Source organism: Camarhynchus parvulus, chromosome 2, assembly GCF_901933205.1.
Source record: "Camarhynchus parvulus chromosome 2, STF_HiC, whole genome shotgun sequence".
Taxonomy (NCBI): Eukaryota; Metazoa; Chordata; class Aves; order Passeriformes; family Thraupidae; genus Camarhynchus; species Camarhynchus parvulus.
Genome location: NC_044572.1, coordinates 117,866,353 through 117,893,990, shown reverse-complemented (window position 1 = coordinate 117,893,990; position 27,638 = coordinate 117,866,353). Strand labels below are relative to the sequence as shown.

The 27,638-nt window shown below is 36.7% G+C and overlaps 1 protein-coding gene across 2 annotated transcripts in view; it reads right to left on the bottom strand.

Annotated features, from left to right (window-relative positions):
* Nucleotides 1-27,638, bottom strand: part of PREX2 (phosphatidylinositol-3,4,5-trisphosphate dependent Rac exchange factor 2) — a 172,747-nt gene that overhangs the window by 39,247 nt on the left and 105,862 nt on the right. For both annotated transcript variants that reach the window (XM_030944089.1, XM_030944088.1), the window contains 9 exons: nucleotides 26,800-26,894; nucleotides 24,760-24,842; nucleotides 24,335-24,425; nucleotides 22,997-23,125; nucleotides 18,033-18,074; nucleotides 15,148-15,365; nucleotides 12,444-12,546; nucleotides 10,755-10,898; nucleotides 6,601-6,715 (listed from right to left, as the gene is read on the bottom strand). In XM_030944089.1, the coding sequence (XP_030799949.1) occupies nucleotides 6,601-6,715; nucleotides 10,755-10,898; nucleotides 12,444-12,546; nucleotides 15,148-15,365; nucleotides 18,033-18,074; nucleotides 22,997-23,125; nucleotides 24,335-24,425; nucleotides 24,760-24,842; nucleotides 26,800-26,894 (1,020 nt within the window). The remainder of the gene's footprint in view (nucleotides 1-6,600; nucleotides 6,716-10,754; nucleotides 10,899-12,443; nucleotides 12,547-15,147; nucleotides 15,366-18,032; nucleotides 18,075-22,996; nucleotides 23,126-24,334; nucleotides 24,426-24,759; nucleotides 24,843-26,799; nucleotides 26,895-27,638) is intronic.

Genomic DNA, 27,638 nt, shown 5'->3' with positions numbered 1-27,638 from the left:
TTAATTTCTGTTCTATCTGAAGTACTTCTCACTAAGTTCATCAGGATACAAACTTAGCTATTATTTCTTTGTTATATCCTTCAGAGTGAATGTTTAATTTTCAATTAAAGACTCTACATTTAGAGACAGTTATGTCAAAAATTTATAGACATTTGGAATCACATCTTAAAAATCCAAGAGCTATTAGATTTCCAATGTTTATAGTCATAGGAAATACATGATAAATTTGTAGTATTGCAGTCCTGCTTTACTGCTGCTGTTTTGAACACAAAGCTGTGTATCAAATAGGTAGTATTGAATACCAGGAAGCAGTTTTTCTATGTCATTTAGAAATATCTCACTATAACAAAAAGAAAATATTATCACAGAATCACTCTCTGACACCCATAAGTCTCCTCACATCACTCTTCTGAACTTGATGGCAATGACAGAAACTGTTAGTTGCTCATTAACATGTCACTCACTGAGCTGAACAGGACAAGAGTAGCACAAGGACAAGCAAAATAAGCTTCTTGACCACTTGAGCATTTGCTTTGGAAAAGCTTTCCACTGGAAACAGTAGGGCAAGGAGTCTGTCAGCCTTAAGGTAGATTTTAATGTATTTACTACAGGAATTGATACATGATCTAGCCTTTTTGATAATGCAGGTATTGCCTTGAGGCTTCATCATTTTGTTGCAGAGACAAACAAGTTCTTTCTTTCACAGTAATTAACTACCTTTAAGTGGATACATCCTTTATGTCATTGTAACTCATTTACAGCAAAGCAACTATTAGAGAACTTTAGTTCAGCCTGAAGCCATGAGTGCCATCACATCTATTTTCTGCCTTGACTAAATTATACAGGATACAGAAAGCATCATCCTGCCAAGAAGCCTGCAGCTTGAGAGGCTATTGTACATTTATACATGCGTGTATAAATAAAAAAGATGTTACATTCCTGAGATTTTGTTCCATGTTTGCAGATATTCTAGAGGCAGAAATGGTTTCCTTTCCTTATCTTTCTGAAAATCAAAAGAAACAAGTAACCCCAACAACATGAAAACCTCATGAATTGTAACATTCCTGAATAAATAATTCAATTAAATTTGCCATTGCTCTTATGGAGGATTACTTATGACATAAAATAAATACAGGAGGCTTCAGACAGAAAAATTGTTTGAAGTTACATTGTAAACGAAACTCTTTAAAATGATAAATATTACATTCAGTGTAATCAGATGTTCAATGTAATGAGGGTAGTTAACTAAATCATTTGTCGTTAGATTCACTGATTATAATTGCTTCCTTAGCATAACAGACTTGCATTTACCTCCCAAAATGATATCCAAGAAAGCAGCAACATAGGAAGAAAAACCCAACAAAAAAACCCAAGAAAACTCGAACAAAATCCACTTTTCCCCCCCTCTTTACTGCTTGCTTTAATTTTTCTTCTATTATGGCTGTACAACAGAGTACAGAAGTAGCTGCCAATAAGCCTGGACACAGCTGACTTCAAAGAATAGTTCCAAATCACACAGACTGGTAGGCAGGAAGGAAGGAACATTTTTTCCAGACTTTCTTTCTCTATTGATGCACAGGCAAGTTAATTACTATCCAGTGGTAATTAACACCCACACCAGTGGTGGGGATGTGCAGCAGCCCTCAGCTGTCTTTCCCACAGCATGATCCTATCTTTGGAGTAAAGAACTGGGTCATCACATAATCAGGGGTGTCACAAGAAAATGCCATGCTGAGGATAAGAGAAAATTAATGGAAAAGCAGAACTCTCCTGACCTCACCTTCATCTATTATTTTTCTCATTTCCTCTGTACATTCCCAATCCTAGCCACCATAACATGAGAAAACAAATTTTGAAGGGGTTTAGATCTCTAAATGCAAGCATACATTTCTGAAGAAGCATTAAAATTGTTCCTCTATCTAAAAGCCATTAATTTCCCTAATTTCTTATTGCTAAAAATGATCTGCATAGACAGTTTTGGAATCCAAGCACGTCTATTGATGTGCAGTTTTCAGCACCTATAGACCACCACAGTTTGCTCTTGCAGTCGGCAATGAAAGCGAAGCGCACTGCAGAGACACAGAAGCTGGAAGTAGGCTTGGTACAGCCACAGCCCTGCACCCTGCTGAATGACCTGTGCCCTGAACATCCTCTCTGCCTTTGTGATACATCCCCTATGTGCACAGACGTATCCAGGAAAAAACCTCTTATAGCACAGATGTGCTTGGACTTTTCTGATTAAGCAGCTAACCAGAAGCACCTGTAGAAAACGGCATTTTAATAGAATGTCATAGGAGGGACACCTTTTACCCAGAATGAGAATTCACACTACAAAAAACTTAAAAAAACCATCACCACCAGCAAAAAAAGATTAATCTGATAAAATGTCAAATACAGAGATAGGAAGACTGAAAGAGCAAGCTTCCTACTGCACATTCAAATTCCCATTCTGGGCCAGCAAGTCCAAACCTATGATAACTTAGACAAACATTACAGAACTTATCATTTTGACACTGAAAGTCCATTTTCAAAAATGGCTTACTTTTTGCAGGAACCTAACCCCAAACCCTATTTCTCTAAGGATGAAAACTGGTCTCATATCCAACTAAATGTTTTACTTGGAAGTCATTGTTCAGTCCAAAGACTGTCTGAGCTACAGCCATGCAGCTAACCTGTCAGGGTCTGCCCGAGCTTCCAACAGGCTTGCATCACAACCAATCTGACCATCACAGCACAGACCGTAAGATTTATTTCTATTCAATGTAGTAAGAGCTAGCATACTGAACCCTGCTGCAGGAAATAGACCTCTATCAGTTATGAAGACCATATTCAAAGGACAGAATGTAGCTTAAACAAATAATGCTTAAATTGTAATTTTGAAGCATTACTGCTTTAAGTTTACCCTCACGTTTTTACAATTACATGGCTCAAGACTTGCAAGACAATATTTAAATCAACTAAGCAGTCTGAGTAAATATAGTGCATTTGTGAGATTTTGTTATTCCTACCAGCATTTGTAGTAGTTAAGGATTTGAACACCATTGTGTCCTGCACTGTTGAAGCAAAATAATGTCTGGTATCTGTAACAGCAAAAGGATTGATTCAGGATGAAAAAAGCCAGTTTGAAAGTCAAGGAGTACCAAAGGAGGAAGATGGGGACAAGTGGAAGGAGGGAGGAGAATACAAAAAGGTCTCACTTAACACTGACCTCCATAGTGGTCAGATACACAGGTTCTTTTTAGTCTGCTGCTAAATTAGAAGACAACTGCTGAGCTATCAAACACATAGTAATAAAGATCTTGAAAATTTCTGCTGACCTAATTACTTTCACTTGGATGTACTGAATGTTCCTGATTAGCAAACAATTTGATCAGGTTCAAGTTACATTGCTGGCAACTACTAGCACCAGCTCAGTTCTCAAACAGAATTTGAACATAACTTTATTTTTCTTACCAGTGTCACAGAAACAGAATTGGCGAACTATAAATATAAGTGCAATTGGAAAAAAAAATCCAGCATGATTAAGAATAATTGGGGGTTAGATGCTGAAAATTTCTCAGCAGATTGAAATCTCATAAACTAGGTATTGGTTGTTTTGTTGATTTTCTTTAAATAACATTTTTATTTCAATAAAGCACTTCCCACATACTGCTGGCATAGAGGATGTTGCCTCAGGAATTGTAGAACTCAACTTGAGCTTGTCTTAGAACAAAAGTTCCCTTATTTTACTAATAAGATTCAAATATCTGGGGTTAATTCCATTCCAGAAGATGGAGGGACATTTCCTCCATTCCACATAAGCATGAAATTCTATAACCAATTTTCAACTGTCTTTCATGCATTCTCATAAAAATTATGATCTTATCAATGACTATTTCATAGCTGAGGTAGTATTTGAAAAAGCCCCAAAGCAAGATCCATGAAAGACAGAAGCTTTTTTAATGATGCTCAAATCAGTGTCAAGGAAGACAATTTTGCACCTGGATTTATTGCATCAGTTCTGATACTGTAGAAAAGCTGGTCAGAGTTCCAAAGTAATGAATGACCTCTGCAATAAAAGCAAAGGTTCAGCTTCTTGACTTAATGGTTATCTTTCCTGAAATCCACTAAAAATTCCCTAATATATCTTTTGATTCGTTCAAATAAATAACCTGTATATTAAGCCTTTTAGAGTACACATCAGTATGAAATCAGCCAAAAATATTCTATGTACTAAAACTTTAACAAGACTTTACTGCAAGAAATTAAGAGGTAGCTGAGCAAAGATGCTACTCATTTTTTAATTTACTATCCTGCTTGGGTACATACCAAGTTAGGCCAACATCTCTGTTTGCAGCTGGGACCACACAAAACCAAGGGGTCTCTTTTATTTCAAATATTATTGGAGCATTATTAACTCAATGCATCAGGAATAAGAGAAGTTGAAATTGTTTCCTGAGTTCTCATCAGTGGATGCCTGGGTTGCAGTGTCACTGCCAAACATTGCTTTCTTTCCCACTAGTCCCACACTTTTTCTTCTCCCACACTTTTTCCATAGCTGTTGCTCCCACTTGCTTTTGGCTGCTGTAGTGATGAAGAGATTATAAAATGGTCATCAGATGGTCATCGAACAAGCAAGCAGCACATTCCTTTTCTATGGAGAAAGAACAGCTTAAGGGTTCTATCTTAGATGACTTATTACTGATTAAGAGGTGCTGCATGGAGGATTTCTTCCACGTGAAGTATTATTGCACTTGAGTATGTTTCTAGGGAATATTTCATTTCGTTTTTTTATTTTTCTTTAGAGCAATTACCCAAATGTTAATATCTTTTGCTGCTGTAGTTACTTCATTAGATTCTCCTGGCCAAACACCTACACAGGTTAGCAAATAGCAGAACAAGAATGAAGCATCTGCTTTTCTGTTTTTCCTCTTCACATTTTGTCAGTTATTTCCTGAAGCTGTTTGTGCTGCACTTAAGAAATGGGTAGAGATCACCAGAAAGCAAACAAATCAATTACTGAATGTTCTAGTCAGACATTAGAGAACTGAAAAAAACATAGATTCTTCTCCTGTTCTTCTGCCTGGGCAGAGATACCCATGGTAATTTTTGTTGATGATAAGTTTTTCATGGTAACTTTCTTATGAAACTAGGCCTTGAAGCTTAGCAACTCATCAGAGCTGTGAGTCACAACACTGTAAAGAGAAATGTACCTCATTATAGCCACAGCATGAATGGAGGACCTAACTCATGAGGTAAGCAAGGTCAAGGAACATTAGAGCATAGAGTCAAGAAGAATTTATTTTAAGTATTTTCATGGGAGGTTAAATTGGTCCTATTCATAGAAAAAAACTAACACAAAAAGTCTTGCCTTGTCTAACTGATAGAATCTGTTTCCAAAACTAGCTGATTTCATCTAGGCCAAATATTGGCATGACCAAAGTTCTCTGTAAAACTGATTTATAACATAAACCTTGTCACATAAACACTCAGGAGGCACTTTTTTCCCAAATAGGAAGTGTGAATACAAGATGGAAAACAGACTAAAGGAATACATTTGTCATTGACATACAAATGCAGACAGAGATGTCACACAGAAAAAATCAAATATACCATACTTACTGAATGTAATTGGCTTTAAAATAATTTTTGCTATAGCAGTACTTAGATTAAAACAGAATCTAGAAATCCCACTGCTTTAATAACAAATAAGATAAATGATTTTGCAAGATCCATGAAGAAAATCTTCCAGAGAGAACCAAGAGGTAAAGGAATTGCAAAGACATCCTCATTTATCTTCTTCCCCCTTCTCCATTGTCCTTGAGCTTTTTTTAACTCTTGTTCTCTGCTGCCTTTATAAACTGCCTAATCGTCCTGGTGAAATGACATTTCCATTCAATTCAAGAATTTTAGAAGTGAATAGATGTGGTTTTACCACAGTCCTTTGCACCCTTCAACTCACGTAGCAAGTAAGAATACTCAAACAGGTGTTTTGCACAGACACTGTGAGACACAAGAGTCATCTATGCACCCATTTTCCTTACTTTACTTCATAACTAACAGATTCTTTTGTGTAACAGAAATTCTGTCTTTATGTGCAACTCCTTAATGAAATATGTACCAAGATACACAAGCTGCATAATTTCTACATATACTGGCAAGTACGCACTCTGCAATCCATAGCCACTGCAGATGCAGGTATCCAAATATGTCTGTATTCCCATTAGTATGGTGGGGTGTGGGGAGAAAGAGCAGGAAAAGAACATTATTTTTCAAGTCTTATTCTGTAGAAATTAGGTAAATACGGTCTATAAAATCAGATCATAATGTGTAGCAATTCTGATACTCCACTTGTGATCAAGTAGACTTTTCCTTTTCTATATGCATTATTACAACAACCTGGAGGCAATTACAGCTAAAGCTTTCAGAAGAAAACAATTTTTGTAAAAATAACTAAACAGTGCAGAAATCAAAAAAGTCAGAATCATGAATCTTGGATCTTACTCAGTCATGAACCCAAACCACCATACAACACATTTGAGTTCAAAGCTGTGCCACAGAAACTGAGTTGAAAAACAGAACTCTGTAAGCTAATTCCAGGAACGTTGGTTGATTACCCACCGTAGCTTCTGGTTATACTGCTTGACTTTTTCTAGTGAGGCAGCATTAATCTGAGCTTGAAATTCTTCCACTGAGACACTGTCTCTGTAATAGTATCCTTCCATGCTCTCCAATGCTGTGAAAAGAGAAAGGAGAGTGGAAAAGAGAGAGATCAGTATTAAATATTTAATAATTGCCTTCTTTGTAGTTTTGTTCACACACAAGTGAATTACTTTTTAACCCTGAGGCTGTGACCCTGCTGCGAATTGCTGAGCTGTTTCTGTACGTCATCAAATTCGTACAGATCTCTCTTAAAAATTTCATTTACAAGAAAAATTATATTTCTTGCCCTGTGGAAAATATAAAGGAGAGCACTAATTTGAGTTCCTTTGCTCTAATTAAAGTATTCCTGCCTTTTGAATGCAAATGTGAGGTTTAATTGTGATACATCCTGGAAGAAAACAGTAGAATGAGCTGGGGTAGAGGAAATAAAGGATCAAGGTAATTTTCAAAGAGGGAGACATAATAACTTCTCATGAAACCTGATTTTGGGGGATGTGGAGCACCTCAGAGATGTGGGGCTCATTACCTAGATGTTCCTCCAGTAATAGTCACTGATAATGTGAAAAATTTCTTCTAGATCAAGTAAAGCAAATTTTGCTGGATCTCTGAAAATGGCCTAGAAGTTCCTTTTCAAGGTAAGTGAAGTCAAATACTTGTCTGTGTCCACCTTTGCTGCATTCATTTCACTGAACCAAGGATGAATATTGCTACAAGAACTCGGGAACTAAACAGAAACTTCAATGAAAGGATTCTCATGGAAATTTTGACTGAAAATATTAAGATCTTCATATTAAGAAGTCAACCACAATAAAACATAGACTTCAAATCTTGGTGAAATGTGATTGGTTTTTTTGCGGTGAAGCGTTAAAGGCTTCACAATTAGGAACACTGCCACTTTAGAAATCCAAACACATTCTAAGAACTCATCACCCCATCAGAAAATGCAAGCCATAAGCAGAGTTTTCATGGAAACATGCTGCTGCCTTACAGCTTCAGCTGCACACAGAATATTAATTCTGCTTGTATTGCTTAATATGACCAGTTAATAAATAATTCATTCATTATGAAAGAACATGCAAATTGCACTCCCCTTCTGTGCTTTCACAGTTTGTAATTCTACTTCTGTGCAAAAAATATTAAGTTTCAACAGTCAGACTTGATTCTTCTTTGGTTCTAAGTCACACCAGAAAACTCAAACAAAAACATCCACTGAACTCAATTTATAACAGCATGTTAACACAAACAGAATTGATAATCCCTACTGCTTATTTTACTGGCACGAAGTTGGTTTTATTCAATTAGATTATCCAACCGGGAAACTCAGTCATCTGTGAGGACTGGCAGGAGAACAGAGTTCTCAGAGTTCTGCCTCTGTGGGGTGCTCACAGGTGCAGCAGGGACTCCCATGCTGTGTGCTTTGTCCCTGCACTCTCTGAAGGATTCAACATTTTTTTTACCCAGTATATTAGAAAGTTCTTCTGTAAGGAAGCTTTCCTTACAAAAACGTTTTCTATGGCAGCCTTCAATCCAAGATAGGATATTATGGTCTGAAGGCATAGAATTGGGAAAGAACCTGGAAGAATGTGTGGAATCAGTGGCTAATGGGACATGGCTTGCCCAGGGGCCCACTACTGCGTAGCCTGAGCAGAGCATCACAGGTATCTCTGTTGTTCAGTGTCTTTATCACTGACATGGAGGAGATAAGACAAGTTTGCAGCTGATGCCAAACTAGGACAAGCAGTGGATGGCATCCAAGTACAGGGCCACATAAAGAGCCAGGCTCTTCACAATGGTACAAACTGACAATCCACACAAATTGAAGTCAGAGACTTTTCAACTCAAAAGAAAGAAAAAACTTTTTCACCACTAGGTCAGTCAAGTAGAGTAACAGGCTGCCCAGGAGGTTGTACAGTTTCTGTCCCTGAGTGCTTGCAAGATCCTACTTGTTAGACACCCAAGCCACCTGGCTTCATGCTGCAGCTGTTGCTCTTACGAGTGGGAGGTTGGAACAGAGGTCTCCTGAGGTCCCTCCCCATGTGAACTATTCTAACACTCTATGAAGAACTAAAAAAAATTTTAAAGCTATATATAATTAAGACAATACGTAACAATTTTAAATAAACAGAATTTTCATATTAAATAGTGTCTTTAAATTTATTGTCGAGATCTTAAGTCTAATGCAGGAAATGGAGAAATTTAAATGCCAATAGCAATATCTCAACAGCCCCAGTCCTGCAAACCAGGATCCTTTTGAATGGGTACACATTTGGGTATGTGGTTGAGCAAAACTGGTTTTTTTTACAAATGATGAGATAGATAATACAGCCTGGGTAAACAACAAAAAAACTTCCAAAAATATTATAGTGCCAATCATGTTAAATGTTGACTTGTAATTTTAGGCATGGAGCTATGACACTCAGAATAGAGAAACACAGAGATAAACAGTCTGTTGTGCACTGACCTGTGCCTTTGACAAAGTATCCCAAAACCATGATTTTCTAAATGTTCCATTTGAAAATAACATCAACCATTGTATTTAGGCAGGAAACAACTTACCTATGTTTAGATTGGGGGAGCAAAAAATTCACTTCACAAAGAAACTTAAATAAGATTTCTACATTGTAGCTAATAAATTTCAGTTACAGATGGGAATCTACTGAGTTAGTTTGATGGCAGGTCAGCCAAACCTCATAGGAAAGAAGTGAAAAATAGAATCCCAATCCACTCATTAATGAGACAAAAAACCCTCAAGATAAAGATTTTACACTAGGATTTAAAGACTTATCCAGGACTTCTTATTCTTGGAGTCGAATGGACTATTTTAGAGGATGATCATTGAAAATTAAAGACATTTGATATGATAAAGAAAGAAGAAACTTTCCATTCCACTGAAAAATATTAAGCAGATGTAAACACTTGAATGGATCCTTATCCTTTTCCTTTAGCTGACTACAGATATGCTTATCCTAAGAACCAAATTTTTTTGGCTATTGGAAACAGAAGTGGAAAAAATTTTGCTTAATAAATCCCATGACACACCAAACCCCCTCCCCAATCTAAAAAAACCCAGCATTTCCAGGAATTCAGCTGAACCAAGGTACTTTCTGTTCTCTCTCAAGTGCTTTTTTTGTCTGCTCTACTGAAACTTGCCTCCTGCTCAGTGTTCTCGTTTCTCCCTATGACTGAAATCAATCTATTCAAAAGAAAACCACTAAAGTCTTCAGAAGTTTGTTTCAAAATCTAACTCCAGAGATCTTATTTTTTAAAAAATTGTGTGTTGTAACTTTATTCTAAGTTCAGCTATTTATTTATGTTTCTGTGCACTATTTTCTTTTACATCCTCCTTGTCTATCAGAGACCAAGCTCCCCTCTAAAACTTCATTTGTATGCCTGACTTCTGCCTATTCCACAGAGACCCTGGAAGCCTTTCACAAGGTGTGGAGTATTTTCAGCTCCCTGTGAAATCAAAGGCGGCTCAGGGCAATCAGCAGCTCACATTCACCATTTCAGTGGAGCAAACTTCACACTCCTGATGGCTGTAATGACACTGCAGCTAATGCAGGCTGCCTGCAATTTATGAGCAGTCTGAGCATCAGTGCCACCATTCCTCACTTTGTAATGTTTGCAGAGCAATAACTACATAAGCCTGAAAATGCTATTTAACTCTTCATAACATTTTCAGGAGACAGAATTCTCAGGGGGATAACAATTTAGTCCTCAAATATGAAGTAATGGGAAAAGATTACGATAACATTTGAAAAGAAAAACACTTTTAAGGGCAAGTTTCATTGTCTGACTATTGTCCATTAAAGGCTAAAAAGAACAAAACAATGTTGATAAATGAAGATTCACTCTTTGTGGTTGGAATCATGTAACTGGCATAAACTTAAAAAATAGAGGCATGGTTATAAATTTCTATTACAGACATCTGAATTTCTTCAATTTACATTTTAATTCAAAGTCCTCAAAAAATGCCCACATTAAACAACATCTAAATATAAGCATTGTACCCTTATGCTTACAGAGGATCCAAATTAGAATAAATAAGTGAGAGTTTAAAGTTAGCTATTATGTGAAAAAAGCAGGGCAGGGTGAACTTAACCTCAAGTTACCTTGTGAAAAAAGCACGGGATGGATTTTAAATCCTCCTCCATTCTTCAGCCTTTGTGGAAGCTGCTCAAAGTGGTAACCATCAAGGTAGAAGTAAACCTTCAGTGTTTGCCGACTTCCTTCTGCTTGGTATGTGATTGGGACATCTGAAAATACAGCCAGTGTTACAATTTGATTGTAAGCAATGACACATTCTTTTCCAGAAACTGCTGCAGACAAAATTCATGCAGTTAGATAAAAAAATCACACCAGACACAACATTCAGTATTTTTCATTATACATTGTTTCCATAGATGAGTCTCCAAGTTGAAAACAGTAACAACAAACATAGTGACTTGTATTAGTATTATTATTACATATTTTTTTTTACTGTGAGCATAAATCACATTGTACCTAAATGGTAAAGATTACAAGGATTACAAAGGAACATTTTCACTACTTATGGTAATAAGAAAATACTTCTTTTCTCTTATAGATTATGCAGAATCAGAACTGAAAAAAAAAATTACCAGTTCTTGACTGGTGTAAACATAGAGTGACTGTGGTGGCAGCATTTAAACCAAAAGATACAGAACTAATTACAATCCTTGAACACATGGTGTTCCTGTTTATTAGCACAGACACCTCAGTTGAAAGACCCTGCAATATGAACAGTTCATGACACAGGTACAGCATTAACTCCACATTAGGAGGCCCTCCTAGAACTGCATTTCCATGTTGTTACTGGATTTAGCAGGGCTTCTTTCAGAAAACTCTTTGAGCAGGGGTCGTACTTGAATCAAACCAAAATAACTATGGTCTTACACAGCCTAAATCCTACCTGACTATCAGCCCTGAGCTACTGAATTCTCCCAAGCAGAGGCAGCTTTGTGGAGCAGCTTTGTGTCTTCTGGTTTTGGTTATAGCAGAAGTTCTCTCCAGTGTGGTCTTAATCCAGCAAAGGAATTGTTTCAGAAGGGCTTGATGTGAAGCAGACATGCTTTCCTCCCTTCCCAGGGGACTTACGAGACAGGAAAAAAATGAGGCCTTTTTGCTCACCAAACGAAGTTCACTGGAGGACAATATCTACTGGCTGAACATATATTAATAAAGGAATGGCTGAAAATGAGCAAAGTGTATGAAAAGCAGACTGCAAAAACAGTCCTTTCCTGCTGAGTTGGGCAAGTTTTGTGAGGAAGGGTTCAGGACCCTGATCATCTGCAGCAGCAGATCTCAGAGAAAGCTTCTTGCCCAATTTAAAGTGAACCTAATAGTGCCTGTCCTGTCCTCTCAAGGAACTCTTCAAAGAGTAATTTATTTTTCACACAACAAAATGAAACGTGGTTTATGCTTCTTCATCTTGTATCAGCTGTGTTTCCCTACCAAGACCTTCAAGCTATTTTTACACATTTATTCAACAACAGCTGGGTCTTCCAGGGACTTTCCTGATGCAGTCACATACTCCCAATGTTCATACTCCCAAAATTCAGCTAAGCAAACAATTTTGCCCCCAGGGTTACTGACATTGCTAGATAATGATTCTGCAGTGTCACCGATGACAGCAGTATTTCAGCACATCTAGAAGTATCAGGAGAGCTATACATATACTTATTCTCCATAATTCCAAGTTGTATAAGATTCCCTGTGGGAGGTGATGTTCTAGGAACAAAAAATGTTACAAAACCAGTAAAACCCCGATATTAATTACTCACTTGCAACTAGTGGTTCTGGCTCTGATTGTCTGAAGTAGAAAGTAACTTTTTCCAAGTCAAACAATGCAACCAATGTATCTTCTAGCATAGCTTGTTCATCAGCCTAAAAAAGGCAAAATAAAAATTGCAAAGGTCATCTCAGCCAGATGTTTTCCCTACCAGAAATAATATAAGAGAGCAGAACATAAAATTAACTAGAGTGTTGCACAACATTTCACTGCTGCAACGTATAACCTATTTAACTCCTAGATGAGATAAATCTCTTTGTTTCTATTGACATTTTCCCTTTTATTACTAGTTCAGGATTATTAAAATAATTTTATCACGCCATACAGTAAATTAATAGGTAGTTTATAGCTACCATTATTTCTCAAGTTTTTTAATCGAGTCATTCTGTCATTACTCTGTAAGATACCAGAGTTTAGCACCTTGTCTTGCCACCAGGTCTATCTTGTAAAGCAATAGAAGGGAAATGTGAAAACTATAATTTTTAAGCAATTTTCTTCTAAAATTTCCATAGCTTTAGGATTTCACTCCTGAACAACATATAAGAGTTTATTGTGTCCACTCCAAGCACCAATAATTGAACCAGAAGCTCAGAGAATTTACAGCTCAGGATGACTTGCACTTCACCTGCAAAACTCTAGGCACAAATCAAGTACATAGATGTGCCAATATTCTGATTTGCACTTATAGTTCACTCTGTGTACCCCAGAGCTAAAGAGATAGTTAAAGAGATTTCTCAAGTCATTTAACTGAACCTTCAAAAAGGCAAATAGTAATCTACAATTATGTTTATCTTGAGTTAACTGTGCAGACCAATTATAGCTTAAATCAATAATCACTTAAAGTAATTCTATTCCTTATACAGCCCTCCCCTGGCTGTTTAGATTAGCAAGAGCCAAAAGGAAATCAGAATCATGCGTTTTTCCCCCTCTAAGAAGTGAAACAGTAGGATGGCAAAGAATAATAAATAGCTGTCCATAAATTTACAATAAATTATAGTTTACAGAATGATAGAAGAAAAAAACCCCATTATTTTCCCTGATCTATATAGTGAAATAGCATTCCCCCTTGTACTTATGAAAAAGCAAATCTGCTAGAAATATCTTGTCTTCTGGATCAATTTATGAAGTCTATGGACAGAGTGATTTTGTCAGCAGAATAGCCTGAATACCATAGAGCAGCGTGGGAAACTCTTGCACAACTGCTCATTCTTTGCTGAGCTCTGGCCATAATGAGTGTAATTTCCTTCAAATACCCTTGTTTAAAATAACACAGATCATTTGTAAGCCAAATAGTGCTGAGAAGGTATTGAAAAAGCTGCCTTTAAATACAATTCCCTTGGTTAAGAACTGCTAGGCAGAAAAGACTGAACTTTATTTTCAATTGGACAATGCATATTGCAGATATCTGATTATGTGAAAATAGTTTAGTAGCACACATTTTCACTACAAAGGAAATCACTGCAATCTGCAGTGAAAAAAATAATTATTCAGAGCTGTAAAGACAACAATTGCTTTGTGGTAACATAACAGCAAAGCACAAGGAAAATATTAGACAGGCACCAATGGAATTTACTCTTGAGTTTTAAGTATTGCACCACCTGTTGCTACTACACGTTGCAAAAAGCATCCAGGACTCAAGACGTGACTCCAAGCTTCCCAGGCAGTGCCTTCTTCACATGCTCCTCATGTGGATAGAGTTTCTCCATTTCTCTGAGGCCCTGATTATACCTGTTTGTATGATGCACACACCATTGCCAACAGCTGCCTGTGAGGTAGTTGGTCACACTGGCTCTCCAACAATAGCATAGACTGAGACTTTATGACTGTGATTTAGAAATTCCTTTATTTGTATTGGCTTTTTCTGCTTCTAAGGTTTCTTATGTCAGCAATTTGCTGCCAAGACAGACAAGGACAACTTTGATATTAAGAACATCATCTATTATTTACATGGAGTTTTATTTTTAAGGACCAACTCCAAAGGTAGACAAGACTGTCATGGAAAAGTCTATGCAGACTGTTTCATAGTTCCTCTGGTTAGCAGGAACCGGTCTAGTGTGAGAAGCATCTTAAATAGCTAAAGAAGCACTTTGGATAACTGAGGATTAAGGGACTACAAAGCCATGTCCCATTTTTAATTGTTTCTTAAACCATGGCTCTTTTCCAAGACTTGTGAAGAAACAGTCTATTTCCAATTACTCTGACAGGCTACAAGGATTTTCCACACAACAGGAGCAAAATAGACGAGCACGTTTACTCCTTCAACTACTATAATACACCTATAGTTTTTAGGGAAAAGGGTGATAAAATTACCTAAACCAGGTACTTTATTTATCTTGTATCGTTGCTAATTGCAAAATTAAGTCCTGCTTATCACCTAATACCACATTCAATCCCAGGGAACAGCTACAACAGCAGTGAGGAGTCAAGATTAAACTCACTATCTGCTAACTCAAAGCAAACAGAATACTGTCTTTGTGGAAAACTTATTCCCCATATCATAGCCAAGCTGTAATTATCTGTATCAGATCCCAAACCTGTAAGTATCAGAATTGTAACTTTTCCAAATAGCAGCTAAGTACCAAGATTACCAAAAAGGACACAGAAAATCAGATTTACATCTTAGACTATTTAACCATGTCCCTGGTTCAGGGAACGAAAAGAGGCTCTGACCAAACATGAGACATGAGGAGTCTTACCAGGTTTGGAGAGAGCAGGGACTGGAAATGAAGGAGAAGACCTGCACTGGCAATCTGTTCCAACCACCTTCTGCTGGCCTCCAGGGTCTCCATTTCATACTCTTTGTTGTTGTCAAACATCTGATTTAAGGCCACCATCAGCTGCTCCGAAAAGGCACAGACTGTGGCCACCAGGCTCTGACAGAAGACCATGTCTCGCCTCAGCTGTATCTCACTATCTGTGAGGTGTAAGAGCCAAAAGCAAAATTAAACAGGAGATTAGTTAACAGCAATGAAACTAGACTGGAATTCCTTATCTAAAAAGCACATCATTTTTACGTCACGCAATTTACAAGTTTACAGCCTAATGTTATCTCTAGTTAATAGTACTCCATGACTCAATTTGCCATTTTCCTCATTAAAATATTATAATTCTAAAATTGCATATAAACGTATTTCAAATCTGGAATTTAAAGTATTTCTTTATAGACAATGTACATTTCTCTCCTAGATTTTAATGTACATGCCATAAATTCTATGTACTATTAATGTCACACAACGGAGGCAAGTCAGACCTCTTTGCTGCAATGTGAGAGCAAGCTGGGCCCACAAACATTTACTTTGCACCAGAAAGCAAGGACACTCAGAAGCTCTTAACTGACTGCATCATGTGGCCTATTCCACACCTACCAGCTGGGGAGGATAGATGAAGGCTTTCTGCTGGAAAGCACAGCATTGTTACCAGAACACAACCTATCCAAATAAAATTTATATGAATGTGAATCTATAAAATAAGTACAGAGCAGCATCACATATCCAGAAAACAGCAGAGATTGATGGTGCTAAGAAAGTCTAGAAAAGGTCTGTAGGTAGAGAGCTATGGAACATTAGCAGGCAATTTAAATTAGGGACTAGCTAACCTACCAATTTATTCTGAAGGGCATAGGTATTAGATTAGCTAAAAGTCAAAAGAATTAGAAAGGGAAACATATTCCCAATAAAGAACAAAACTGTGATGATAAATATTCAGCGCTTCTTTCTCGTCCTCTTTCCTGAAGGTCTTCAAGTAATTTTATCATTATAAGCTGTTAGGCAAACATCAATCACACTGGTACAGGTAGACTTAATCTTTCTCAGAGCAAGAGAAGCAGATCAGGTGATACAGAGGTCTTTCTGAAGCCTAAAATATTTGTCTTTGCTACTAGATTGCTCTGCCTCTAAGAGGCTTAGGTCCTTTTCCGCTTTTCTATGGAGCTGACAAGAATTCTGATGACTGGGTAAGTCAGCAGAAATTATTCGGTAGTCACAAAGTTACTACCAAATTTGAAAATGTGCTTTTTGGACTCCAAATATTTCTCAAAGTAACCTCATTCTGTCTATTTTCCTCTGAGATCTTCAGTCTTTTCCTCAGCTTTTGATAATAGTGAAGACTCTTTTGCTATCATTTCTGTTCTATTTGACAGTTTCTCAGAACCTTGGGAATATTTTCCATAAATGGCCAAACCACTACTGTTTATGCACTATGACTCAATGGTTTTTGTTGTTGTTGGGGTTTTTCGTTGTTGCTTTTTTGGTTTGTTTTTTTTTTTAATGGTTGGTTGGTTTTTTTTGGTTTTTGGGTTTTTTTTTTTGATTGTTCAAATCAACCTCTCTGTCTCTCTCAAGTTGTAGAAATCCAGAATAGAGATTTTCATCTTTGAAAACTACACACATCTCCAGCTTCAAAAATCCCACTGGCTTCTCCACTGTCAAAAAACTTTACAATGTTCCAACAGTGCTCAGGATTTGAGCCCAACACACATTGTTTCCTCACTTTGCTGAATTTTATCTCCTTCTTTCTAACAGCAGCTGGCTTCCTCTCTATTTCCTGCTCCTGAAGCAGCCCTCCTGTGTCTCAAACACATTTCTGAATCTCATTTAATACTACTCGAACATCAGATACTGAATTTAAGACCCCGTTGGGGTCCTTTTACAAAAATGTTTTTATACAAAATAAACCAGAGAGTTTACCAACTTATAAAACAACATAAATTAGGGAAAACTACTTTTAAAAAATCAAGTCTAGTACATTTTCTCAACTCATTTCCTATTTTAGGATAAATGAGGAATTACTAAAAACTTTACTAATATTTTGATGAAATCTGACAGCAAAGAAAGATTATAATGCCCTTTATAAAATTGTTCTTGTGTGTGATAACAAAAATAATTAAATCATGCATTCATGTAGTGCTATAAGATGGTCAAAATAATAAGCTTTTACAGTTAAATTGGACTGTCTGCTTGAACATGTAGGCACCTACAAACTGTAAAGAAACTTGTGCCACAGATATTATTTTTTAAATACAGATGCAGTGACATTAATTTGGCAGACACACATCCCTATTTTGTGTATTTTAAGCTGTATGCTGTATGGCATGATAGTAGAATTAATACAGAGAATAATCAGAGTCCTTCCAGAAAGGAGGAACTTAAATATTCTCTAAAAATAGACAAAAGGAAAGGCACAGGTTAAAATAGCAATATAAATCTGGAAACAGATGGGAATGAAAAGAAAAACAGCAAATAAGGAAACGCCCAAAGAAGACAGACAGCTGAGACACTGTGCAAAAGCTGACTGTTTAGTTCTTACTTTATCTACCAAGATCTAGAGTAAATGACCACATAAGGTATTTTGCATTGAAAGAAAAAAAAAGAAAAAAAGAATGTGCAGTGTTTGTTAAAAATATCTGAAACTGCATTCTTCAGGAATCCTTACTCTAAACAGTGGTATGAAGTTGCTGATTATCAGGTTTTATCATTTCTGAGATTTTCACCCTTAATGTAAACACAGTATGTCTGTTCAAAACCAAAAAGTATCTCAAACCATCCACATTCACTTCCCTCCCTCCCAACACAAGCAAAATTACCTGTATATTCTAGAAGTGCCAAGAGTATTCGTGCCTTCACCTCTTAAAGAAAAAGAAGAAAATACTTTAAGGTAATGGTTAAAAGTGTTTTCACCAACATAATATTGCATTTACAGTTTCTCATTTCATACCAGCTTAACTCCAGCTTCTTTCTAAACAATGCTGATTCACACCTACAAAACAGTAATGAACCTCAACTTCACTTAATTGTACATATGGCTTGATAAAAACTGATAACAATCAAAAGAACCATCACTGAGAAAGACACACGAAAAGGCAGCTGCTATCTTACAGCACATGTGTAGCAACTGGCCAGACCAAGTCCCTATATGAAGAATTCCAGCCCCAAAACTTTGAAGAACGAGTTTTCACTGATTCCCACTTTACCCTAATTCTTTCTTCTCCTTCTCTTGTACTCTTTTGCTCATAACCAAAAATCTCAAATTATCCCTATTTTAATGTATACCGAAGCCTTTAGGAAAAATACAACAGCATTTTCACCTTACTTCCATCCTTCAGGATTTCATGTTGCTTCAAAAATGTCTTTTCGCTTAACAATCTATGAAGTAAAAAAGTACAAATTTTAAAAAACCCATTAATTTACACAGTCAAAAATATGGGTTTATCTCTCTTTACACTTCCCCCCAACTTTTATTTTTCCTTGAAGGGGCTGCTATTCAAAGGCTGCAGGCAGGCTGAAGGAAGTGCAGATCTTATGTACCAGATCACAAATTTAAATATGTTAACCAGTGCTGCAAGACACAGGAAGGTTAAAATCTGCCATAACCTTAGAGAGTGCCAAACTTTCAGCACATCAGTACCTGTCCTACAGGTATTACTTGGAGGAACACAAGACTACTTCACATGCTTTCACATCTTTCCAAACCTTCTCTCACACCCCTAAGTTTCTCTGCAGTCCTATTCAAAGCCCTGTTCAGGGCACAAGCAGGGCTGAAATTGGCTATATGTACAATAATATAATTCGATAATGTATTTCCCCCTACACTGTTACTGTCACAGTATCTCAAATACCAACACCCAAACATTAAAAATTACTAGTTATTCCTGAAAATTCCTGGTTCTAGGTCATTGCCTTAGCCTTATGTCTTTTGAAAAAGAAAACACAACCCCTTACAGAGATTAATAACCTGGCGTCTTGGAGTCCGACCATAACTTAGTAACTGAAAAGAGAGTGTAGGGAAATACAGCTTTTATCTCAATAACTTAGATACATCCAGGCTATTACTTGCAGCTTGTTTCACATAACATTTCTTGGATCTCTAAATTCAAAAGAATTTGAGGTATCTATAAATAATGATTTCCTGCTTATGGGGAAATCACAGGATGCTGCAACTCTCTTTTATCACTGCTATAAGTCTTCTGTGCTTCAAAATATTCCCACAGGCAAAAGAGTATTTTTGGATGATATGTCTACTTACCTGAGGTTAGAAGTGAACCTTGGATGTCAATCATTTGCTTTTCAACAAATATCAATTGCTATGAAAGCTCTCACTCCTTATTGCTACATGTTGTATGGAAAGGAATAAACCCCTAGCAGTTTCTCTTAGATTCTGATTTGTAATGCAAGATGCCTTCAGTTTCTTTTATTTTTAAATATTCTTTTGTACTTTATTTAAAAAAACCCTACATTATTCTGCTATTCTGATCTTTGCCAGGAAAGGCTAGATTTTAGTCTTATTTTGTTTTTCACACCTGAAAATATTTCAAAAAGACAGATTTTGCACTGCATGGTTTATTATTTAAATTTAAATATATTTTTTATACCTTCAATAACTGAAAGGCTCCGTCATACCTCTCTCCTAATTTAAAATAGATGAGAACTTTCTCAATTGCATCATATTTCCTGTTTAAACTTAAAATTACAGTGCTAGAAAAACAATTGCACTTCCTCATGTAGTTACATGACTAGCTGGCTAGAAATCTGGCTTGCTCCAGAACACCTCTTCCTTTGATCAAGAATCTTACCTATTTTTTGTGCAGGGAAAAGCAACTACAGAAATGTTTCCTTCTCTTTATTTTGTTTACACTCTTCTGTTGTAGAGTCCCTTTCTTTCCATCCATCTTGTTCATTTTCCTGGTTCCTACTCCAGTCTTTTCCTCCTGTGCTTTCCAATGCATATCTCACACAGATTCACAATCAAGTACCTACATTACTCTTCCTCAGTTTGGTGGCTGTCCAATTCCTGCCCTGACTACTGCCCTCCCCACCAAAATCAAGTACTTCACCTTCAAAGATCTGCCTGTGCCAACACCTTATCTTTAGCTTTATTGGTTTAACAATTTATTAGGCCCAGTCAATCCAAGAAATAACTTAATGATTTTCTTTAGTTACTTAGCTCCAGATAAATCCTCTTAGAACCTGCATATTACTTCAGAGAACTCTTCAATGCTAGCAACTAGATTAGCTCTCTAGGCTGGACTTTTACTGTAACCATTGAAGTTTTGAAGTTTTTTCTTTCTGTAATGATATGATAAGGCAAATGAAATGAGACAAAGCAAGGTCCAGCTATATTTTAATTTTACTGTCAAGGAAGGCTTGGTTGGTTTTTTTCTGTTTTGTTTTTTTTTTTTTTCAATCTGTGCAAACATTCTTGAATTTTTTTAGGAGTTCTCTGAATTTGAACACTAATAAACAGAAAACCGACAGACCAGAGAAATCATCCTCAAGGCATCCTGAGTTTTCCCATTTCGTCATATTTATTAAACAAAGTAAATAAAAGGAATCTTAGTATCTAGGACTTAAAACATTTCATCTTTGTGAGGCTCCCATGTCTCCTGCTTTAATGCACTAATCAATCTAATAGATTATGCAATGCAACAGAACAATGAATAAAAAACTAAAATATCCTGTGATACTTTTATAAAAAGAAAAATTAGTCAGTTTTCAATAAGAAGATGAATTTATTGTATTCATCCTTACTTTAGCATTGAGCAATAATGGTTAAGTATGTTTACAACAACTGGAAGTTTTAATTACATTTTTTTGCCCACAGTGAGTGAAGTTGTATCTGTGGTCTCCTTTGACTACTTCCTCTTAGAAGAGAAAAATGTATCTGCTTTCCTCAATTACTGAAATATTGTCTTGTACTCAAAAACAAACAGGAAGATTCTTCTAAAATCCCAAGACATTGTTCAACTTGTTCCAATAAGAGCAGCTAAACAGTCATATTAGGTGGCACCTTTTGGGTTTTTTTCTAAATCAAGTGAATTAGAGAGGAAATGGGGCGACAACTCTCTGTGCCATGTGTTAGGATGTCAGCCATAAATAGCTCAGGGCAGCACTGGTGGTTCTCCTAGATATCCAGATCAGCTGTGAACACAAGGTATGATGGCAAGACAGGCAGGAAGAAATCAAGAAATGAAGATACAAAGGGAAAATGGAGCTGTTAAAAACATTATTAATCCTGCTTCTTGTTCCCCCGATTTCAGTTAAATCCAGCTGCTGGTTGTTTCTCAGTATTGAGCTGAGTACAGTAAAAATAATTTTTATATTAGAAAGGGGTAGTAAATCATTTGGATGTGACAAACTCTCCCACAAGATTTTGAATAATCTCAGCTCAATATTGAGGGTATATGACCACCGCTCAAATGGGTTAGGTCTACTAGTTCTATTCATGGGCAAACAAGTTATGGGAAAATGGTCTGGTCAGCTTAGCTTCTGACAGGGGTCAAGGAAGGATTGTTCACAACACATTTCCATTCCTCCTCAACTTTGAAAGAAACCCTGATTAATACTTCAAAATAATTTTGTTTAAGCTGAAGAAGGACCTGTAGAAAAAAAAAGGGATTCAAAACTATTTATTAATTTAACTATTTATTAATTTTTCACTCAGTGACAGTCACCATTAAACTAAAAGGAGTATTCTTAGTATAGAGAGTCAATCCACTGTTGACTTCAAAAAGGAGGTATTTATGAGGTTGTTTTTATAATTTTCTCACCCAGGGTCTGAAAATATGATGTATCTCCAATGAGAAATGCCAAGTCAGAGAGGGAAGAGTTTGTTTGGTTTGGCTGGTTGGTTTTTGAAAGTTTATAATAATAAAACTTATCACAAAGTTCTTTCCCGTTGGTCTGATGTTTAACAGTTTCTTTAATGGACACTGTAGCAATTAGCCCACAAACAGAAGAAGCTAAACACACACACACAAATAATTAAAAGCTAGTCCTAAGTTTTTGTTCCATGCAGAATCCTAGAATAGGCATTTTTATAAAAAATAATTTTAACTCTTTATTTCTGTTTCTTTATCAAGCAGCACAGGAAATAAAGCAGGAATTAAAGGCAAGATATTCTGGAGGGAAAAGGCCAGTTACTTTCTTTGGAAGACATGAGAGAAAACCTAAAACTCAGCTCACACTGTCACTTGGTGGTGAAGAGGAGCCTAGTACTTGGTAACTTCTATACAGTGGTGGAAGGGAGGCAGAGGAGGAGTCCATCCATCAGTTGGGATGGATTAAATGAAAACCATGGCTTTACAGCAGAAGGAGAGATAATGATTCCAGAAAAGCACAGAGAAGACCAAGGTACAGGACAAAAGCTGCAGAGATTTTATCTCTCCAGTTAAGACAGTGGGGGAAAAAAATAGTTTAATTTCAATAAAAGCCTCATTTTGGTGTATCAGTCCCATGAAATTCTGTGACAAATCAAGCAAGCCCACTGGACTGAAAAACCTAGCAACTGAAAAACCTACCACATCCAACATATGATTCCTTTGTTTTCATTTGTCAGAAGAGTATTTTCTCTTCAGTATCTAAAGTCAACAGGGTAAGTACAAGACAGCTGAGATAAACTACACTAACCTTGTTATTGAGAGTACAACCTGTCTGTAGACTACACTGCGTTCCACAAATCCTGCCTAGAAGCAGCAGGAAGCAGTTGTACCTCTCCCCTTCCCTCTGTATCATAAATGAAGTGCTTGTTTATGACCAGGTTGTTCTTACTGACCTTCAACAAATTTCCTGATATTCTGGGCCAGGCCCCGGACACTGCTGGGGAGGTTCCAAGGGTCTTGCTTGATGTGGAGTCGCAGCCTCTTTGGACAGCTGAGCTTTGGTTCCATTTCTTGCTGAAACTCTAAGCAAGGACAAAAACAGAATTTTTCTGCTTAAGCCTCCTGAGAAAGTCACAGTAAGACATTTTTTCTTCCTAAATGTTTTCACTGCTCAAGGAGTTGGCAACTTATTTAACTCTAGTTAAAGCTACGGTGACAGATCTAACAGTCATCTAAGCTCCCTGCTCAAGTCTAAGAAGAGAGTGAGCAGCATCCCCAAACATGATTCTTTCTGAAGCAGGTACATAACAAGGTGCATGGTAAGCGGGACCCTGGAACTTTCAGAGGAAAAATTGTTTCAATCAGAAAATTAAATTTGAACCAAAATTACTAACTAAAAAAACCAAAACAAATAAAACAAAACAAACAAAAAACCCACCCAAAAGAAGGAAAGCAAAAAAATAAAATTATACGCTCTTTCATGCAAATTCATTTAGCAGGTAGTAATTCAGGCCTTGTAAAACCTCGTAACTGGGGTAAAAACACCCTCTGGCCACCTAAAACCAGTATTCTTTGCTAAAAGACATGTGTGGGATCTATACACTTTACTACTGACATTAATAAAACATTCAGGTTCCCATTGAACTTCTTTCTGTTTTTTCAAACTCAGTCTACTGCAAGAAGTCCTTTCTCCTTTTCATCACTTATGACCACCACCAGATGCTTATTCATACCTTTAGAGTTAAGCAACCATACAAGTGTTAGTAGAGTGTCTGAATTTACATACAGGATATTTCTTTTTAAGCAATCAGTAATATTTATATAAGTACATATTTGGCATAAATATCGCTGTGACTATAAATCACAAACTATTCATAAATCAACTTCAAACATAATATAACTACAAAAATAATAAAAAATATGGCATTAGTAATAAAATAGATCATGAATGGCTCCAGTAGTTGTGACAAAAATGTATTAAAAATACCTGCAATTTATGTAACAACACTGCTTCTTGCTTCAAAAACCTCAGCAATACAACAGTCAGTTCAGAGTCTAAAATTCAGTTGAATTTGAAATTTTTTCCTACATTATGTAATAAAATATAAGGAGCCAGTTTTGAACTAATAATTTATATCTATTTAAAATGAACTTCAACAACCAGTTATTGCAGAATATACCAAGATTAAGCAAAATCAGTTCTTTAAATCCACCAGCTCAAGGAGTGGACAGCCATTGCCATGGACCCTTCAAGCTGCCTTTTCATTCTCACAGCTAGATTTAAATGTTACCTTGGAGGCCTCGACCTGGTGTGAAGTACTTTGTCTGCTCAAAGGCCCTCATCACAGCTGGTCCTTTCAAAAGATTGACAATTGAATCGACCTGTTGGGATCAAGGTTCTGTGAGAAAGATGCTTTTTACAGCAACAATTAGAAATTCTTTCTGTAAGAAATGTGGACTCCTGGCGAACAACTTTGGATTTTTTCTTACCTAATGGCTCTAGTTAAAGTAACAAACTGGAGAATGTTAGACTAAATTTAAGGGCCTGTTTAATTTGCAGTTTTGGACTATTTACAGAAAACTGAGGGAAAACGAGTAAATACATACCATCTCAGTAAACATTGGGAAACAAAATTAAAAAGAAGAAGTATTTTCTAAAGACATTTTAGCTCAAGCACAGACATGAGTATCGAAGCCAAGAAAAATAATCTCTTACTTGACCAAAGAGATGCTCCAAGCAGCTATGGAGCTTGTCCTGTTTATCATGGGAGATTCGAACACTTATGGGAAGCTCATCACCTGAAAAATATTTTAAAATGAGAAACTGTTTAGAAGCTTCAGGATGTTTTCCAAAACCTTTGCAGCTTAGATAATCTGCTTTGCACACAGACTGATGCTAACACTGTCAGGACTATAGTAACTGTTCTCCCCACATATTTTGCATTTATTAGTTACCCAATAATACAGAAATAGCTCTTAAAGAAAGGACCATAATTCAAAACCCAACTGGTCATGCTCTGGAAGACCTGCTCTAGATGAGCCTGCTTGAGGGGGAGACTAGACCAGATCATCTTAAAAGTTCCCTTGAAACCTCAACAGTTCTGCGACCAGAACATGCAATTCTTCTCTTCTAGAACATATTTCTCTTCTAGAGAACATACTAGAACTCCAGACTAAAGGGCCGAGTAGTGTGAAGCCAACAGAGCAGACCACAAAGTCACTGAACTGCATTCAGTGTGAAGTTTTTATAAGAACTCTACAGATAATTCACAGTCCTAATGTTCTTACTAACTGAATGGTTCTGAGATTTTAGTAATTCAGCAAAAATACAGCACCCAAATTATCTGACATGAAGTTTTAGCAGCACATACCACATCATTTCCTAAGAAAGTGCAAAGGAGAAGGACTCTTTTAGGTCACTTCCCTGTCATTTGCTCTTTCAGACAACAGGTAACATACCTTGAACTTTTTCAAAAAAGGTTGAAAAATTGAGCTTAAAACTGGTTTTCCTCCTTGATGTTGGTTAGAGACAAGAAGTAGCCACTTGATAATTTATAATTCAAATTTATTCAAGGTTAATCTAGACTCATTTTTCTTATGTCAGTGAAACACTTTACTGGCACTTTTCTGTCCTTGATTTTTTTTTTAGCTCCTCTAGTCCTTACAACCATTATACTTCTCCACAGGATTTTAATTGCAACAGAGCACAGGGCCCAAAACCCCTGGTCTGGAGTTAACCAGGTTAGCTTTGGAACCAGCTGAAAATTAAGCCAGCAGAGAGTGTGAGTTTCCCTGAGCAGCAGTATTTGTCATCTAAAGCACTACATCTGTGCGTGGCTAGCAAAGACATGTTCTTTTAGGCATCAGCTTGATGCTACACAAGAGTATATCAGCTCATTCTTATCTTAAGCGGAAGATATGGACCCTGGGTCTCCTCTTTTATTAACAATTCATTATGTCCTTCATCCTTTACTCTGTATTAGCTTTGCTGTGTAAGCATGTATCATTTCCGGAAATGAAATTCTGTCTTATTCACATTACTCTGCGTCATTCACAAGGTATCTCAGATAGCTTGCATAGTGTCTTAACACTTTCCTGCTCAAAGTGAAAATATCTCTCCTGATACAATGAGCAATAAAAGTTATGGCCAGGCCTCACTGGTGGGTCATATTCAGAATATGCTCAGTTTTTTCTTTTCCTACATCATTCCCAAATGATAAACTCCCAACCTAGAGCAAATATTTTTTTATTATTAGTCCTTGAGTATATGACCTCCTTCTCCATGCAGTTAAATTCCATCCCATTCCTATTAGCAGCTGCAATTACTTAAATCCAATTTGTCGAGGCATAAACAAGAATGTGCTCCTATGTGGTCTCACATTCCTTCCTATAAACACACAGATCCATATCCTGCTGCCTAGGTGCTGACACCACCTAGGAGAGCATTCCACACTCACCTAAAATGCTCCTCACTCTGTGCAACACAGTGCACTGTCAAGACATGAAAGACATGAAAAGCACTGACTCCAGGACCTCTAATACAGTCTATTCACAGAGATAATGGAATGCTGGCTCTCTTTTACAGAAGGATTCCTAAGTGCAGCACTAGCTAGGCAGAAGCAAAATTATGAACTTCTATTACTAAGGAGGATGCAATTTTTAAAATGAAAACAATAAAACTGCCAGGCAAATGAAAATAATAAAATTCAATAAAAGGAAGAGAAGACAGATTCATAGATGACTTTTCTAAACATACCTGAATCCATTTCATCACTGTGAAAATAAGAACTGCACTGACTGCTACAAATGCTGGTGAAAGAGGCAATGGAGTTCCTATTGCTGTTGCAGTCGCTTGAAAATAAAACACAAAACAAAAAAAAAAATAAATAAAGCTATGTCCTTTAACACAGGTTCTGTAAAAAAAATATGGAAATTTTTTCCCTTTTTCCATCCTAAATTTAATGATGAGATGGTCTGTGTAATTCTTTATACACAATGAAGATCCCCATGCTTAGACTTTCATTTAATCTGCAGTCCTGGTAAGACTCAGGAGACCAGATTCCCAAAATAGATGCTTCAATTATCTCCCTTCCCCTTACCCGTGAACAAGTACTTGCAGAATAGTAATACAGACTTTGAATGCAAAATAGCCAACTTTTCTTGTATGAGTGGTAATTTTTGATTCTGTGGCCTCAAATGTTTTAGTTACTTCATATTTTCTCCTGGTGCACAGCTAATACAAACATTGAGTCTTTACAACTTGCATAACAAGAGTCTCACTGTGGGTTTACAAGAGATTTGATCCATTTGAGTAGCACCAAAACTGAAATTACAAACTGTTTTCCTTGTCAGCCAAAACAGTTCATGATCTCATCTCTTCCAGCTGTTCTTTTTTAAGAGATGTATAGACATTTACATCTGTGGCTTCAGTCAAAACTTCTATGCGTACGAAATCTCACCCACATTGGTCTAATGGGGAGATTTTGGGATTTAAATTTGTAATTTTTTTCTGCTCTTTTCTCTCAAAAACAATTTGTTCTGTACAAAAAATACATGGAGATACACTAGCTCCTGCAGCAAAACCAGAGTAAAATA